The sequence below is a fragment of the Cucurbita moschata genome, unplaced genomic scaffold, assembly GCF_002738365.1.
Source record: "Cucurbita moschata cultivar Rifu unplaced genomic scaffold, Cmos_1.0 Cmo_Scf00052, whole genome shotgun sequence".
Taxonomy (NCBI): Eukaryota; Viridiplantae; Streptophyta; class Magnoliopsida; order Cucurbitales; family Cucurbitaceae; genus Cucurbita; species Cucurbita moschata.
The window spans coordinates 635025-651030 of record NW_019268568.1 but is presented as its reverse complement, the minus strand read 5'-3'; the positions used below and the strand labels follow the sequence as shown (position 1 = coordinate 651030).

Genomic DNA, 16006 nt, shown 5'->3' with positions numbered 1-16006 from the left:
GGGTCCCAAATGGGGGGGGGGGGTGGATTGTGAGATCTCACATCGGTTGGAGAGGGGAATGAAACATTCTTTATAAGGGTGCAGAAACCTCTTACTAACAGACGCGTTTTAAAACTTTGAGGGGAAGCCCGGAAGGGAAAACCCAAAGAGGACAATATCTGCTAGCGGTGGATTTGGGCCATTATAAATGGTATCAAAGCCAGACACCGGGCAGTGTACAAGCGAGGATATTAGGCCTTGAAGGGGGGTGGATTGTGAGATCCCACATTGGTTGGAGGGAGGAACAAAACATTCTTTTGGAGTTTGTTTCTTTGAGCATTAGTCTTTTTTCAATTCTTTTTAAAAGAAAATGAAAGATATCGCCAATAGTTTCGTCCCATACATCGACCATGTTTATTCGAAAGCTTCAATGTATGTTATGTTAAACAGTAGATTCTCCCTGTTTTGTGCAGTGTATCCAATATCATGGGCTCGTCCAGACAATTCTACTGCATTGCAGCTTGGAAGGCCCGGGCTCTCGGAACTGTTTCCGACTGCACCAGTCGACAATCGGGTCAGTCAACCAGCAAAGAAGGCGAAAAGAGCTGTAGCAAAGGAGATGCGTAGTTCTCTCGCATCGACCGAACCTCCTGATTTATCGTTAGAACGTTACTTCAACGAATATAAAAAGTAATACCGGTGACAACAGGTTGGTTCCATCAAAGTGGAAGAGGTTGCGAACAAAGATGACAAAAGGAGGAATTTTGGAAAGGAAACCATGACAGAATATGTATATTATCATACCCTTATCGGGTAATTTTGGTCGTGGTGTATGAGATCGAGATCGAGATTCGAACCTTTGACATTCTTATTGATTGAGGATATTGAACTTTAGTTTGTTGAGTTATGTTCGGGTTTGACTATATTCTATGTACGAGATGGAAGAATATGTCTCCCATTCCATATATCATACAACAAAGTTTCACTTTCTATACTTCTCTTTCAAACATATCGACCCTATCCATCTATTTAGTTTCGGTAGGAAAGGACCTCATAGATTACTCCGACAATCCTTTTGATGTCATTTGATTACACGCCCTTAAATTAAAAATAAATTTGTTTCGTATGACATAAAAAAAGTTATAATTTTAATAATTAATGATGCATTTATTTAATAAATTTTTGTCAAAATAAATTAAATATATGTTTTGATTTATTACCATCAAATAATTAATTATAATAATAATTTTTTCTTATAAATTAGGAACGGAAGGTTATCAAAATTTTAATTTTATCATATTAATTAACCTTAAATATGTTGTTAGTTTATTTTTATTAAGTTAAATTATTAAAATTCTTTTAACTTAATTTTCATTCATATATATATATATATATCTTAAATTTTAAGGTTTTCAATTTATTTAGTCCTCAATATTAATAATTATTTTTAAATAAATGATTTATAAGAATTAAAAAAATAATAGTAAACATAAATAATAAATTTTTAAAAAAATCATATTAAAGAAGAATTATAAAATAAAATAAAATAGGAGGAAGAAATAATACCAAATAAACATAAATAATTTTTTTTAAAGTCATATTTAAAAAATCAAGAAAATAAAATAAGAATTATAAAAATAAAAATAAAACAAATCGAGATAAATAAATAACATAAAATTATAAAATAAAAAAAAACAAAACAAAAAGAATAATAAATGTGCCAATTACCAAGGCTTTATTACACAAAACAGGCCCACTTCTCTTACAAATTGGACTCAAGGCCCATTATCTACTCATTTCTTTTTTTTTTTTTTCCTTTTTACTTTCTTAAAAATTTATAAATATGTTTTTTTTTTTTAGTATATTACGTGTCACGAATATAGAATTGTTGATATTGACAATAATTATAAATTATTTTAAGATTTACTTACCATGTTTAAGTATCTTTAAGATCATTCTCATTCGAACGTGATATCAGTTCGTTCATATATTCATTTTGTACTTGAGTATCACATGTTCACCAACATTCCTCTTGGCCCTCATCTCTGAGCTACATCTTACTACAAAAGGTTTTCATTCCACTACCATTTATAGTATCCAAGATGTATGATATTAAGATTTGACACATGATGGCTTCAACATTCTCTTGTATCCTTTGCTACTTGGTCACGCTACCTACTACATGCGATTACCCTAAACTTAGACTACATTCAAATGAAAGTGATTTGAGAATATAAAAGTATGGTTAAGGAAGATTTTTAAAATATATATATATATATATATATATATATAATTAGCGTGTGATTATTTAAAATGTGTGAGTTTTTATAGAGCAAAAATCTAAGGAGCAAAAATGTGTGAGTTTTTATTGAGCCGATTGGTGGAGTCAAGTCGAGACGAGTGGCGCTAGGACTAGAGAGGTAATTTAAAGTCAAACAATGACTTTTGGATAGATTCAAACTTCTGACCTACTTGATCGGAATCTTATATCTTAACCAGTTAAACTATACTTCAATCGACTGAATTTAAAATCCTTTGAAAAAATTATACCGATGCATAATCATAAATTTCAACCATACGTGCGCAAACCTCAGGTGTTGAAATTGTTTGAACCTAACCACTCATCTATATGGAGTCCTATTATCAACTCCTTTTTATCCTATTACAAATTCCAAACTCTAATACCAGGGCAAGCCCTCCAAATAATGCTAATAGATATGGTTTACTTTGACTCTTTATATGGGTAAAAAAAGATGTTGCGCAATTGTCGGAAGTCACGGGCAGCGCCTACACAAACGCAGCTCAGAGTGAGTGTGAGAAGCATAGAGAGAGAGGAAACAAAACATTCCTCATAAGGGGTGTGTTATAGGAACACGACTCTCCACAATGACATGATATTGTCCACTTTAGGCATAAGCTCTCATGATTTTGCTTTAGGCTCCCCAAAAAGACCTCATGTCAATAGAGATAGTATCCCTTGATTATAAACCCATGATCATTACCTAAATTAGCCGATGTGGAACTTTCATCCAACAGGGTGGAAACTTCTCCCTAGCCGACAACGTTTTAAAATTGTGAGGCCGACGACAATACATAACGTAGACACTATCTACTAACGATGGACTTAAATAATATTATTACAAAAATAATAAAATACATTTAGTCCAACTAAACCTTGGGTGGATAAATTCACGAAACCTTTTATTAGTAAAGTAATTAGTATTCAAAGTCTTACCGTTAAAGTCAACTTTTTGTACAAGGATTTCTTTAAAGATGACTTTAAATGACACGCCTTAAATGAAATCCTCCTTAATATATATATATATAGACACACACATATAAGGCAAGACATGGCAGGGATTGGGGTGGGGTTGGAGATCAGAAATGTAATCACTGTCTACGACTCCGACTCTATTGCCTAAATAAAAATTAACCTCAAATTTACAAAGTTTCAGTGACGTAAAACAATGGAGCAAATAGTTGATGCTATACCAATTTGATATAATCGAAAAGAAGCAGAAGCACAATAACTACATCATTATTGTGATTATATATTATGCTATAAATAAATATAAAATATGTTAATGATTCCTATAAAGTTTGAGGGGGAAATAATGTTATAAAGATGCATGATTTGTAAGGAAAAAAGGACAAAAATAGGAGAGTTGGTATTCTTTTATGGGCATTATTCATCCATTTGATTCCAATTGAGGGATGTAGCGTATAGTAGGAAGCACATGTAGTTGGGTGTTGGGTTGCCACAATAAATATTTTATACCTAATAATTATGCATTCATTTATCTCCTTCCTTCCCCCTCTTCCTTATTCTAATTTACCTCTTATAATTTTCACCGTATACGTTTCCATCTTCAATAGGTAGGTTGCACTAACGAAGGCAGAGCTAAATCCCTTTTGTCAGGGAGTCCCTGTTTGTTTGATTTTGGAACTTGTCAAAAGTGAGAAGAGTGGGCTCGGGCCAAGCGACAATAAAACAGAGGTGTGAAGGTAATAAACTAGGATCCACGTTCCATGGTTATGAACGAAATGAATTAAAAAAGGCACTATAATATATAATTTATAGTGTTACAAATGGTGTAATGAAATTCTAATATTTTAATAATGGTTTCAAAATTGTCTTGTAGCATTGTATATGCTAAGATTCCGGAGTTTTTGTAGGGACTAACCACATGGTATTTAAGCTTCATAATGTACTAAAAATTTGGTTAATTAACGCATATTTTTTGTGAATAAACTTTATCTTATAATAATTTAATCTTTATTATAATGTTTAGAAATGTATTGCATAAATCTAAAAGTAAATGTGTCTTAGCATAATATAAATTTAATCTCTTTTACTTCTGAAATGGAAATATAATCGAGACTAATAGAACGAAAAGAAATAGAAAAAATTGAATGCATTCATTCTTTTGTAAGTAAAAACGACGGTGGATGGGATTACTTAGGTTGAGAATGTGATTGGTCGATGGTCCTTGATGTACTAGCTTTTCTATTGCTCGAGATTGAAGCTTTACTTGTGTTTATACAAATTGTCATTTTTTAGTATAATGTTTTTATTATGTATCTTGAATACTTATAACACTGGCAATTGATGGATACTCTTTTTCTTCTTTTTAAGGTTGTAGGTTTAAATCATGACACTATATCCTAAAAACACGGTATAATGGTTGGGGAGGAGAACGAAACCTCCTTTATAAGGGTGTGGAAACTTTTCCCTAGTAGACGAGTTTTAAAAACTTTGAGAGGAAACTCGAAAGGAAAGCCCAAAGAGGACAATATCTGCTAGCAATGGGTTTCGGTCGTTACAAATGATATCAGAGCTAGACACCAAGTGATGTGTTAGTGAGGAAGTTGTTCCTCGAAGTGGGTAGACACGAGGCGGTGTGTTAGTAAGGACGCTTGGCCCTGAAGAAGAGTGGATTTGGTAGGGGTCCCACATCGATTGGAAAGAGGAAAGAGTGTCAGCGAGGACGTTGGACTCTGAAGGGGGTGGATTGTGAGATCCCACGTCAGTTGGAGAGGAGAACGAAACATCTTTTATAAGAGTATGAAAACATTGACGTAAAGCCCAAAAAAGACCTTACCGGTTCAAATTTCTTTTTTAAAAAATATTTTAAAAATTCCATCTAATGAGTATTTTTGTTGGGTAAAAGTTTGATTTAACTTTATTGGAAGGGCGTAGTGGATGGAAGAATAAGAATACTTTACGGGTCACTAACAAAATTACCCACTTAAAATTATATCTTTTTCAACCAAATCTCTTTCTTACATCATTTATGTTTCTTTTTGTTTAGGGCGATAACGATTTGACACCATAAGCTCCGATCAATGGCTATGATATCATTTGAATCTTCAAATTACCTTTTAAGCTCACATTTTTGCTAGATCGCGAATAACAACGGCTCAAGTTCTTTAGTTAGTTTGCTTTTAATTTCAATCTCATTGTCTTCACACGTCCTTAGCGTAGTTCATCGTCTTCTAAAGATCATGAGTGCCCAATTTAGCTTTTAATCTTTGGCCAATGCTATGTCCTCGTCGTTTCCTTAGGTTTCTCTTCATTGTAGCACTGGTTGGGAATGAATACTTTATACACATAGTAGAAGTATTGGAGTCACGTTAAATTTATTTCGAATCAAACAAAATTAAATGTTAAAGAAAAATTATATTTAAGGAAAATGGTTGATACCCACATTTCACAATATCCACAAGTCCATGTCATGCATATTTGGCAACATCACTATCCACCTAAGCATCTTATCCACCCATCAAAAGGATTCCAATACCTTTCTGGGTCCCACAATTCAGGGCAAGAATATCCAATCAGCATTCTAAAAAACAACATTCCAATGTAGGTCTGCCACGTGGCATGGTAAAAAACATTTAAGAGACAGCTTGGCCCCCACTTGCAAGACAGGTGAACATGCTGCCTTGTTCTTAGCCAACACTTTGAGCCCCCATTCAAAAATCCCTAATTTCTCAATTAGGGTTTTATTTATTTATTTATTTATTTATTTATTTTAATTTTCAAAATAAATATTTATTTTCATGTAAGTTTCTTTTAAGGAGACAATTTGGCATTGTGTTTCCTTATATTTAAGGCTCTCTCACACACCCTCAGGAATTTTTTTTTTCTCGATATATATGTATATTGCATTAAATACGGGTAGGTAGAAATTTGAATCAATGTCTCTATAAGTTTGGTGAAAAATAAAATCGATAACCAAAACTATGATAGATACTCGTTTTTTATTTCGATGTGAATTGAATTAATTGATAATTCATCAAAGAAAATATGGACGTGGGATCGAGATCTTTTACGGACTTGCCTTGATATTCACGTCAAGCTGATAGACGTCAAATATAATTTCAAATTTGTTGGCGCATTTATTTCTATATTTATTTAAATTTTAGATTTTTGTTAAAAATACAAATGTCGTTAATTATTCTATCATATGACTAAATAATTTTTGATTATGTGTTCTATATACATAATAAACAATTAAATATATAGAGATTCATACGTGCGTATTTGTATAGATTATTTAGAAGTATAATTTAATAAAGAACACTGTTGTTCGAGAATAAATCAAATTAACATTAGTTTTTAACCCGTCGTAATAAAAATATATTGTTTATAATAATTAATGTCACAAAGGGGAGATGAGTAATCTAAGATAATAAATGGATGATAAGACAAGCCTTCAACCCTCTGGCAGCTCATAAATTTGGGTGTCCTACCATACTTCAAATAATCGATTACTTAATCATCTATCTCTTATGTTAGTAGCTTTAGTATCGGTCAGCGAGAGCGGATTATGGGTCCAAAGAAATACGAAGCTTCGTTTCTCACTAATCTGTTCATTTCTTTTTCGTTAGATATCATTTGATTTGTTCATTTTTTTGAAATACAAGCTCAAGATTTAGACTGCCTAGACGTTTTAAGAACCTAGTAAACCTCCAAGTCATCCAAGAAAATTAAAAAGAGCTCATGGGGCTGCTAGCAACGTGAGCGATATCACCATATCCTAACCACCTCCTGTTTTTCTCTAGTACTTCCGTAACAAGATTCAGTGACCCAGGTCGAATCTTATAGTACCCTTGCCAAGCGGTAGACATCCATAAACTCGTACCGTCGAGTTTGCCTAAGTCAAATAGAATTGTTCGTCATGACGACTTGAGTAGTTACTATTTAGTATACAAACAGGCTGAGAGTAATTTCATGGAATTGGTTAAAGACGAAAGACCACATGGAAGCATTGAGGAACTGGCAAGTACGCAGTGCCACTCCCCCAAATGTTGAATGTATGGTAACTATTGTGAAAGTATCGTTAGTTAACCATACTATCCTATGAGACAAGACAAGGTTGCACCTAAATCCATTATACCAGTCATTCACGTTGTGGCTATGCAAGATTACTAAGTATGATGAGTGAGGGAACCACTCGGAACTTCGAGACCTTCCCAGAAACTTAGATAGTTGTAGAATTAGGCTCGAACTTCATAGAGCCTAGCGAGAAACCTGTGGTAACCTAGGTACGTAGTAATTCAAATTCATGGCTTAATCAACATTATATTTATTAAGAATGTAGAGTGCCAGCTAAAATGGAGTAGAGTTGACTCGTAATATTATTATTAATATATTTATTAGAAGAATATTTGAAATAATTTTAGTTGCTGAAAAGATATGAATTGGGTATTTAATTAAGCATATCATAATTGCAATCACATGCCATGAATACAAAATTGTAACCAAAGATATTCCCATGATCTTATATTTATCATCATCGAATCATCATTATTAATTTACCCATAAATATAATAATACAAAAATAGAAAAATGTCCCTAACTTTCCGCACTCTGTTGGAATATACCCTTTTCCAAAATTAAAATAACCTAAATTAATTTTTTTAAAAACATTACACTGTTCTTTCAAAAGTTTCAATATTACTAAATTTTTAAAAAGGTCTTTAAAAAAATACACTTATAATTAATTTTAGAGAAAAATCGTTAATATTTTATTTAAAAAATACAGTCTTGTTAATATTCTTCAACTAATCTAAAAAAATTAAAACTATATTCGCCGTTAATTAAAGCTGACAAGTATCTTCAAAAGTAAGGATATGTTTTTTATTTTTTAATTAAAAATATTATATTTTTTAAGTTTTTAAAAAGTTTAAAGTAATTTTTGAAGTTTAAGAATATTAATTAAACTCTTATTTTTAAATAAATATTAACAGTTTTGGTGAAAAGGTATTTTTAAAAAAAAAATTTATGGCATTTGGAAGTATTATTAAATTTTGTAAACCTTTATTATTATTATTCTATCAAATAAATCTTTTAACATAATAGTATTTATTTTTTCTAATTCATATCTATTATAATTTCTTACGGAAATTTTGAAACAAAAAAAAATATTTTTTTTTAATTCAATAATATGTCGGGTGTGAAAAAATTATTTATTAAATTGATGAAAATTCTGCATTTGCATGTGGGCTTACGTGTAAAAACCATACAAAAATTTATTAAAAATAATTAAATTCCCCTTTCTTAGACCTTTCACAACTTATGTTAATGATGATGAACGTAAGAAGGCTAATGCGTGCATGTTACTTAGGGTAATGTGTGAATGATGTATAGAGTTGTGTCACAAGAATGATTTAAAGATGAAATCTATAGGGACCTCATGCATTTTGTGTCTTCATATACATCAGGTTACTTCTCCATTTATGATGATGAGTACGAACGCGTACACTATGATCATGATCATGATCATACCTCATATGACACTTAGGAGTCTGCTGATCTCCGGACGCCGCTACGAACAGCAAGCTCGACTATGATGGGTCCAAGGTGGTGCAAACCGTCTGGGGATCAATGCTCACATGTGGGAGTCATGTGTAGAGAAGTACTATAGATCCAATTTTGTCCGAACGCGAGGTCACCCCTATATGGTTTTAGAGATGCTTTTGAACATGCAAGTCCATGACAATATTTTATGATGAAATTTTAAATGGTCAATTCCGCATAAGAGCATAGGTTATGATGACGGTAGCGACTTTAGGTTAGTAGAAATCTAGAATTGTTACATTACGTGACATGGCCCCACCAAATCCTTGCATTTACCATCATTATATATATATATATATATATATATATATATATATATATATATATCTAATACTCCAAGATTATGCACGCACGATAGAAAAGTTGTGACATCTAAGTGAAAAAAGAGTGCATGAATAAATTAAGATTACATCTGAACGAGAGCGAAAAGCTTAAAAGAATTGAATGTTACTATTTATACCAACATAGTGCACCTTCTTTTTTTAATGGCTCAATCATAGAAACCCTAAAATTAAGCACAGTTTCCTCGAATCAATTGAATGTGAGCTTCATAAACATGAGGGGAGTGACCTCTTTCTTCAACGAACTAAGTTACATATGTTAGTCAATCATAAATGATTACTTGCCGCTAGAAACAATTGACAGCTATAAAAAGCAATCCTCCCCAAAAACACAAGTAACGCAGCTGATGGACGATGTTGATTAGCAGCATACGACAAATATTTGGGCAAACCCACAACTAAACGGTGAGATCTTTGAAAATCTTGATATAGAATAGTCGAAGGAGAATCGCTCAAACTTCAAATTAAGAGAGGGCTTCGATTATGCACACGATACTGAGGTGAATGGCGTAGAGAGACCCTTCAACCATGAGGCAATTCGTGATACGGAGGTGAAGATTTAAACTATAAAGCTAGATTCAAATCAAGATTCTGAACTTCAACATTTCCCTAAGTTACTTATTCTTTGCTTCTAAGAGTGAAAAATGTTTCCACAAACCAACACAAGTCCTCCGAACATGTTTTGTCCTCATTCACATGCATCTTAGAAAAATTCCCAAGATGTCACCCAACATAGAATTGTTGTAAGCAAAGTTCGCCTTAATTTTGGAACTCTTATGCTTGAGCCACCAAAAACATGTTAGCATAAGTAGTGACTTTCAATTATTCTATTTTTAGAATCGCTCTCATTTAGACGTGGTTTCAACCCTCTTTCACTCGGACGTCGTTTATAACGTCCATTCTCACGATTAAAATAATAATAAATTATTGGACGTGAAAAATTAATAGAAAGAAATAGGGTGGGGTTTGCATTTATGGAATGAAATAAATGAAAAAACGAAAAAAAAAAAAGTTGATGAAACAATTATTGAATAGTGTCCTTTTGGGACCAATATTGAGAAAGATAATGTCGTTCCATGTCACCAAAGTTGGATCAATATCTTCATCCATTGCTTTCATTAATATTGTAACAAATAGTAAATTTCAAATAAAAACTTCATTTACTTTTCTTAGCTTATTATTTTTGATAATTTAATCCATTTATGGTATTTATTCTTTATACCAAAAATAATTATTTAATTGAATTAAAATAAATAAATAAATAATTCGACTATATCTCTCCTAAATCTTTGGTATAAATAGTAATTTTGAACGAGTCATAAAGGTTTGGCCCTAAGTTTATAGAATAAGGTCCACAGAAGGATTTGAATGAACATAAATAAATGAAAGATAATGATGAAGCGTGTTGATATTGTCACATCAAGGCTTATCGAAGTTCATTGCATTAAGCTTTCCAAATATTTTTGAAAAAACTATATTCTATATAGGCTATAGCCTCTAACATTAAACGGTTGAATTATTTAAATTTATAACCACCAACTATATCTTATCTCTAAAAGTATTTTTAATAATTTAAACTAACCTTATCCCTGCATCTTTTCAACCCTACGTGTTCATCTCTTCTCCTCCTTTTAATCAAATTATCTTAATTTACATGTTTCTCGTGTCTAAAATATGTTTGAATGTTTTTTTACGTATCGTCGTCAGTCAAGCGGTTTAAAAACGTATCTAATAGGGAGAAATTTCAACGCCGGAAGGTATTCCTCTCTCCAATTGAGGTGGGATCTCATAATTCACTCACCTTAGGGGCCAACGTCTTTGTTGGCACACCGCTTGGTGTCTTGCTCACAATAGGGAGAGGTTTTCACATTCTTCTAAGGAATGTTTTGTTCCCCTCTTCGACCGATGTGGGTTGACCTCTTGCCAATAGATTATGAGTAACTTGGTCGACATCAAAAGCGAATTGTAGCTTCTAATTATTGATCCAATTCCATTTGTGATATGTCGGCTATTTGTTTCATGGCTTTAATTTGATCTCCAGGTCCTACTCTAGAGATTGAAAATAGTCGTTACAATTTCGGGCACATAAGAATATTTGTCCATTGGTAATGGAAAAATACCCGGACCAAAATAAAATGAAACAGAAACCAAAATAACATTTTAACTTGATTTAATTTACGATAAAAACTGAGGAGGATTTTTTTAGAGTGAGCGCTCTTTTGCCAAATCACATCAGGACCCTTTATTTTGAAGGCATTATAACACGTGTACGATCGAGAAAAGTTATTGTAGTTTGAGTGTACTTGAGTTTGGCGTGGGCTTAGGAAATTGCAGCTCCGGTAAACCGGCCGGAATTTCGGCTGCTTACGCGCACGCTCATCTATTTATTTATTACTTTTATTATTATTAATTCTTTTATTAAACATTATTTATTCCTTTCCCTTTTCTCCCAAGTAATTTTCATGTGCATTGGACCACATATTAAACTATACTTTCCCTTTTATTATTTTTACTATTTATTTATTTATTTATTTATTTATTTTTGCCCTCCTCGTCCTCCTCTCACCATCTGTTCACTTCTAAATGTTTGATTAACATCTCAAGTCTACCGTTATTAAATATTGTCTTATGCACTTTGTAATGATGATATTTATGCACGTAGCGAAAGCGTAGTAGAGCCATAACTCACAACTCCCAAGACGACTCAAGTCTAGCTTTGATATCATTTATTTTAGTCTTAAATTAATTTTAAACGCTAAAATAAATTTAAAGGTTACTATACATCAAACGCTACCAATGTTGCAATCCTCAGCTACCGAGAATCGTGCACTACAACTAAGATCAAATCCAATGCATCACAGCTCACTTTTTTTTTCTTACCTCAATTTGAATTTCAAGGTTACTATACATCAATTACACTTGTTTCAATCTATTGACAATCTTGAAAGCAAATTAAGTTAAGTCGGTGGAACATCTAATTGAAAAGGACGTTGAGGGAATGTCAAGTTCGATATCAAATCGTAACTCATAAATTCTGAGCCCGAATCATCACAAAAATTGCGTCTATAATCTCGACCCCAAACCCGCTTTAAATATTTAAATATTTAAATATCGTCACAAAATGGGGCTTTTCAATTATATTTGTCAATCTCTATTTGAATGGTTCTCGTTGTGATATACACCAAATCTTATCTCTAGTGCTCAAATAGTCCTCCAATTATCAACTCATGCTTCCAATCAATCCGTCAATTTTATTTATTTATTTTTTTTTTTTGAAAGATTTCAAAATTTTGTCTCAACTTCTACACCATATTGTCTAATCAAAGGGACCAAAACTTTGCATTTAAAAACTACATTATCTTTTCAAAATCTAAAATCTATCCATAATTAATCTTCTCAATTAATTATTTTATAGTTCATTAAATCGGGATTAAAATCGAGCTTAAAATCAGTCAGATATGATCCTGAAATATTAATCTTCTCAATTAATTATTTTATAGTTCAGTTTTATTTAAATTTATTATAGAGAATATTCCGTCATTTGTAACAATTACAAAGTATATCATATTAATAGTGTCCCAAAATGAAGGATCTATCTTTATCCACGTACTATGACCCTTTAAGTTATTACTATGCGAGAACTAAAGATTATAACCAGCTAAATATTTATGGTTACCCATATGAAGTAAAGGAAGTGTAATATGAATTAACTGAGACCACATCCGAATGAGAGCGTTCTTGAGAACAGTATGACTAAAAAAACTTAAAAGAATTGAAAATCATTACCCATGCTAACAACGTACACCTCTCTATTTGGTGGCTCAATCATAGAAACTTTAAGGTTAATCGTGTAAGATGCATATGGGTGAGGACAAAATATGCTTGAAGGAGTTGGCTTGTAGGGATAGTCTTCACTCTTACGAGTGATAATAATATTAAAATAATGAGAAAAAAAAAAGAATGGATAGAATTTAAAGCAATAATAATAGAAACACCAAAAAAAATGACAATAGTGAGAGCACAAAATAATTGTGTGGTTGATTTGTTGGGTCATTTTCCCAATAATAATAATAATAATGTTGTGTTTAAGATTCTTTTTATAATTAATATGTATTTATTTATTTTTAGAGGTTCAATCACTTAATTATTTTAAATTTTCACCTAAAATTCCATATCAGTTGGAGATGAGAACAAAACATTGTTTATAAGAGTGTGAAAACTTCTGCCATACGCGTTTTAAATTCTTTTTAGAGGAAACTCAAAAGAGAAAGTCCAAAGAAAACAATAGCAGTATCAAAGCCAAACACTCGGTGGATGAGCCCCAGAAGGGGTTGGACATCGGGCGGTGTGCCAGTGATGACGCTGGGTCTTGAAGGGGGTGGATTGTGAGATTCCACGTTAGTTGGAGAGGAGAACAAAACATTTTTTTTTATCAGAGTGTGGAAACCTCTCCCTAGTAGACACGTTCTAAAAAATTTGAGGGAAAACCTGAAAAGAAAACCCGAGGAGGACAATCAATTAATAATGCTTAAACTTGGAACCAAATTCATGGGGTCTTTAACTAAGTGTGGCCTCGTAGGCCTCCACGTCATCAAATACAAATAATAATAAATAATTATTTTTTTATAATTGGGAAAATATAAAGAATATCTTATCCACTTTAGGGATAATTACGATCGCACAACCAAATTTCCAATTTGAGTTATTATTGAAAATGATTGAAATTTAATTTTACCGTTATAACTCTCCTCCTCCTCTGATTTAATTCTAATACTTTCCATTTCGGAGGGTTTACATATAAAATAAAAATTCTCCGTTATTATTGATATCAATATTTTGAGTTTGAGAGGGTAATTTAGTCATTTTGTTAGTCCGTGCAAGGATCAATGTCCAGGATATCTGAAAGATTGACATGGCTACGTTAACTACTTCATTGTTAATGATCCATGTCCTAGAATTTTTTTTGGGTACATGCTGGAATGACGTGTTGGTTTGTAGGGATAGTCTTTAGAAGTAGGTAACATGACCCTGTCACAGTGGAATGCTAGAGGTATCATGTACCGAATTTGAATTTCGAATCCTGGGCATGCGTCATTACAGCCCAACACCTTAACAGTTCATAACCTCATCAAGCAGCATGATAATAATTATCATGTCGTTTCTCATAGACATATAAAATATGAAAAGAAAATGAAGTCATATTGTCTATCATATCCGAACTTCGTTGAACTTAGGTTTCAGACTAATCTGAGTAGGTAACTTCTAATTTATTTATATGGCTTAAATACGTGTATGTGTTAATTTCTTATTATGTATATTCAATTTCAATTATCCATCGGTTGAACGTAAAGAAATTTTTTATATATAAAATTAAGTTTAGAAAATAAAATAAAATTTTAAAAATTTTAAAGATCTAAATTAGAAGCTATTTAACAATAAGAATAATGATAATAAATAATGATAAAAACATTAAAGTATTGTGGTACTCATAGCCTGTTGCTATATATTTATGCACCGACATAATCAAACTTGGCGCCCAATATGAGTATAATGTAAGCTTCCACACAATATTTATGCCCAAATTCTTCCCAACTTGTATGTTCTTTTAACGTTATCTTAGGGACACCGAGGATCTAATTTATTAAATTATTCTAAGTTTTTTAGACATTAATTTATTGGTGCCCCAACAGTGTGTTTTGCTCGAAAGAATTCTATATTGGGCGACCTCTTGAGAATTTTTCTATTATACATGTGAGGACGAAACATGCTAATTTGTAGGGATAGTCTTTTGACTCTTAAGAATGAAAAGTAAATAGCAGAGGATGCTGGAATTATCAGGTGCCCAATTTTTCATTTTATAATATACCTTTTAAAAACATTCATACGGTCATAATTCAAATTTCAATTTTAGAAGTAATAAAATATTATTTAAAAATTGACAATATTTTGATAAAAGAAAAAATTGAATTTGTTATTTTTAAATGTTAACCAATTTTAAGTTTTGAAGTATAAAAATAGTAAAAACAGAGCATTAAAGACAATGATTAAATACATGTTACATTTTCTAATTATGGCATCTTCTTTTCCCAAAGCTTGGATATTCTTTAAGCCTTTAAATTATATTTCCACCCTAAAAAAAAAAATTCAAATATGCATTTTTTAGATTCAAAACCCTAAACCTAATTTCACATCAATTTAACTAAATAAGATATTTAAATTTTCATAATTCATAATAAAATTTTCAATTTCAGTCCATATTCGATCAAAACCTCTTTTAAGTTAACTTTTTGAAATGTATATAAATTATGCTTTATTTCTTGTTGTTGATTTCTTTACGGTATTCTATAAGAATCTTATAAGACAAGACATAAAAATATATTTTTACGTCATCTATTTAAGTTACGTATCAAATTGGATAGTTAGTATAAAGAATAGAATAGAATAAAAAATAATAAAAATGTCCTAAATCGTTCGTTCATACTTCTCTAGTCACTAGATTGACTAGATTTTTCGAAGCTTTTTATGGTACAAGAAAGGTTTCCGTAAAGTTTATAAAAAAATATTGAAAATTCAACTTCACCAAAATTTTGCATTTCTAACAAGGGAAAGGCCAAACTTTCAGCAACGAATCAGTCCACGTCTCATCTCTCTTTAAATTGTCCATCCACACTTATTCTGTCCACCAACACTACAGTACCATTTGAGAGTACGAGATACAAAGAGACAATAGAAGATAAACGATATTTGTTTCCTTAGAATACGATGCCAGCGATATCTCAATTCTAATGAATCGTTCAATAGAGAGCTATCCCCAGCATAG

General features: G+C 31.8%; 1 protein-coding gene across 2 annotated transcripts in view; it reads left to right on the top strand.

Annotated features, from left to right (window-relative positions):
• The window catches only part of LOC111436133 (methyl-CpG-binding domain-containing protein 2-like), a 5261-nt gene extending 4321 nt beyond the window's left edge, over positions 1-940 (top strand). Inside the window, exon 5 of one of the 2 annotated variants that reach the window (XM_023073829.1) lies at positions 453-940. In XM_023073829.1, coding sequence (XP_022929597.1) covers positions 453-673 — 221 coding nt within the window. In that variant the 3' untranslated portion in view covers positions 674-940. The remainder of the gene's footprint in view (positions 1-452) is intronic. The other variant, XM_023073830.1, reaches the window with a different exon arrangement.
• The last annotated feature ends 15066 nt before the right edge of the window (positions 941-16006 follow it).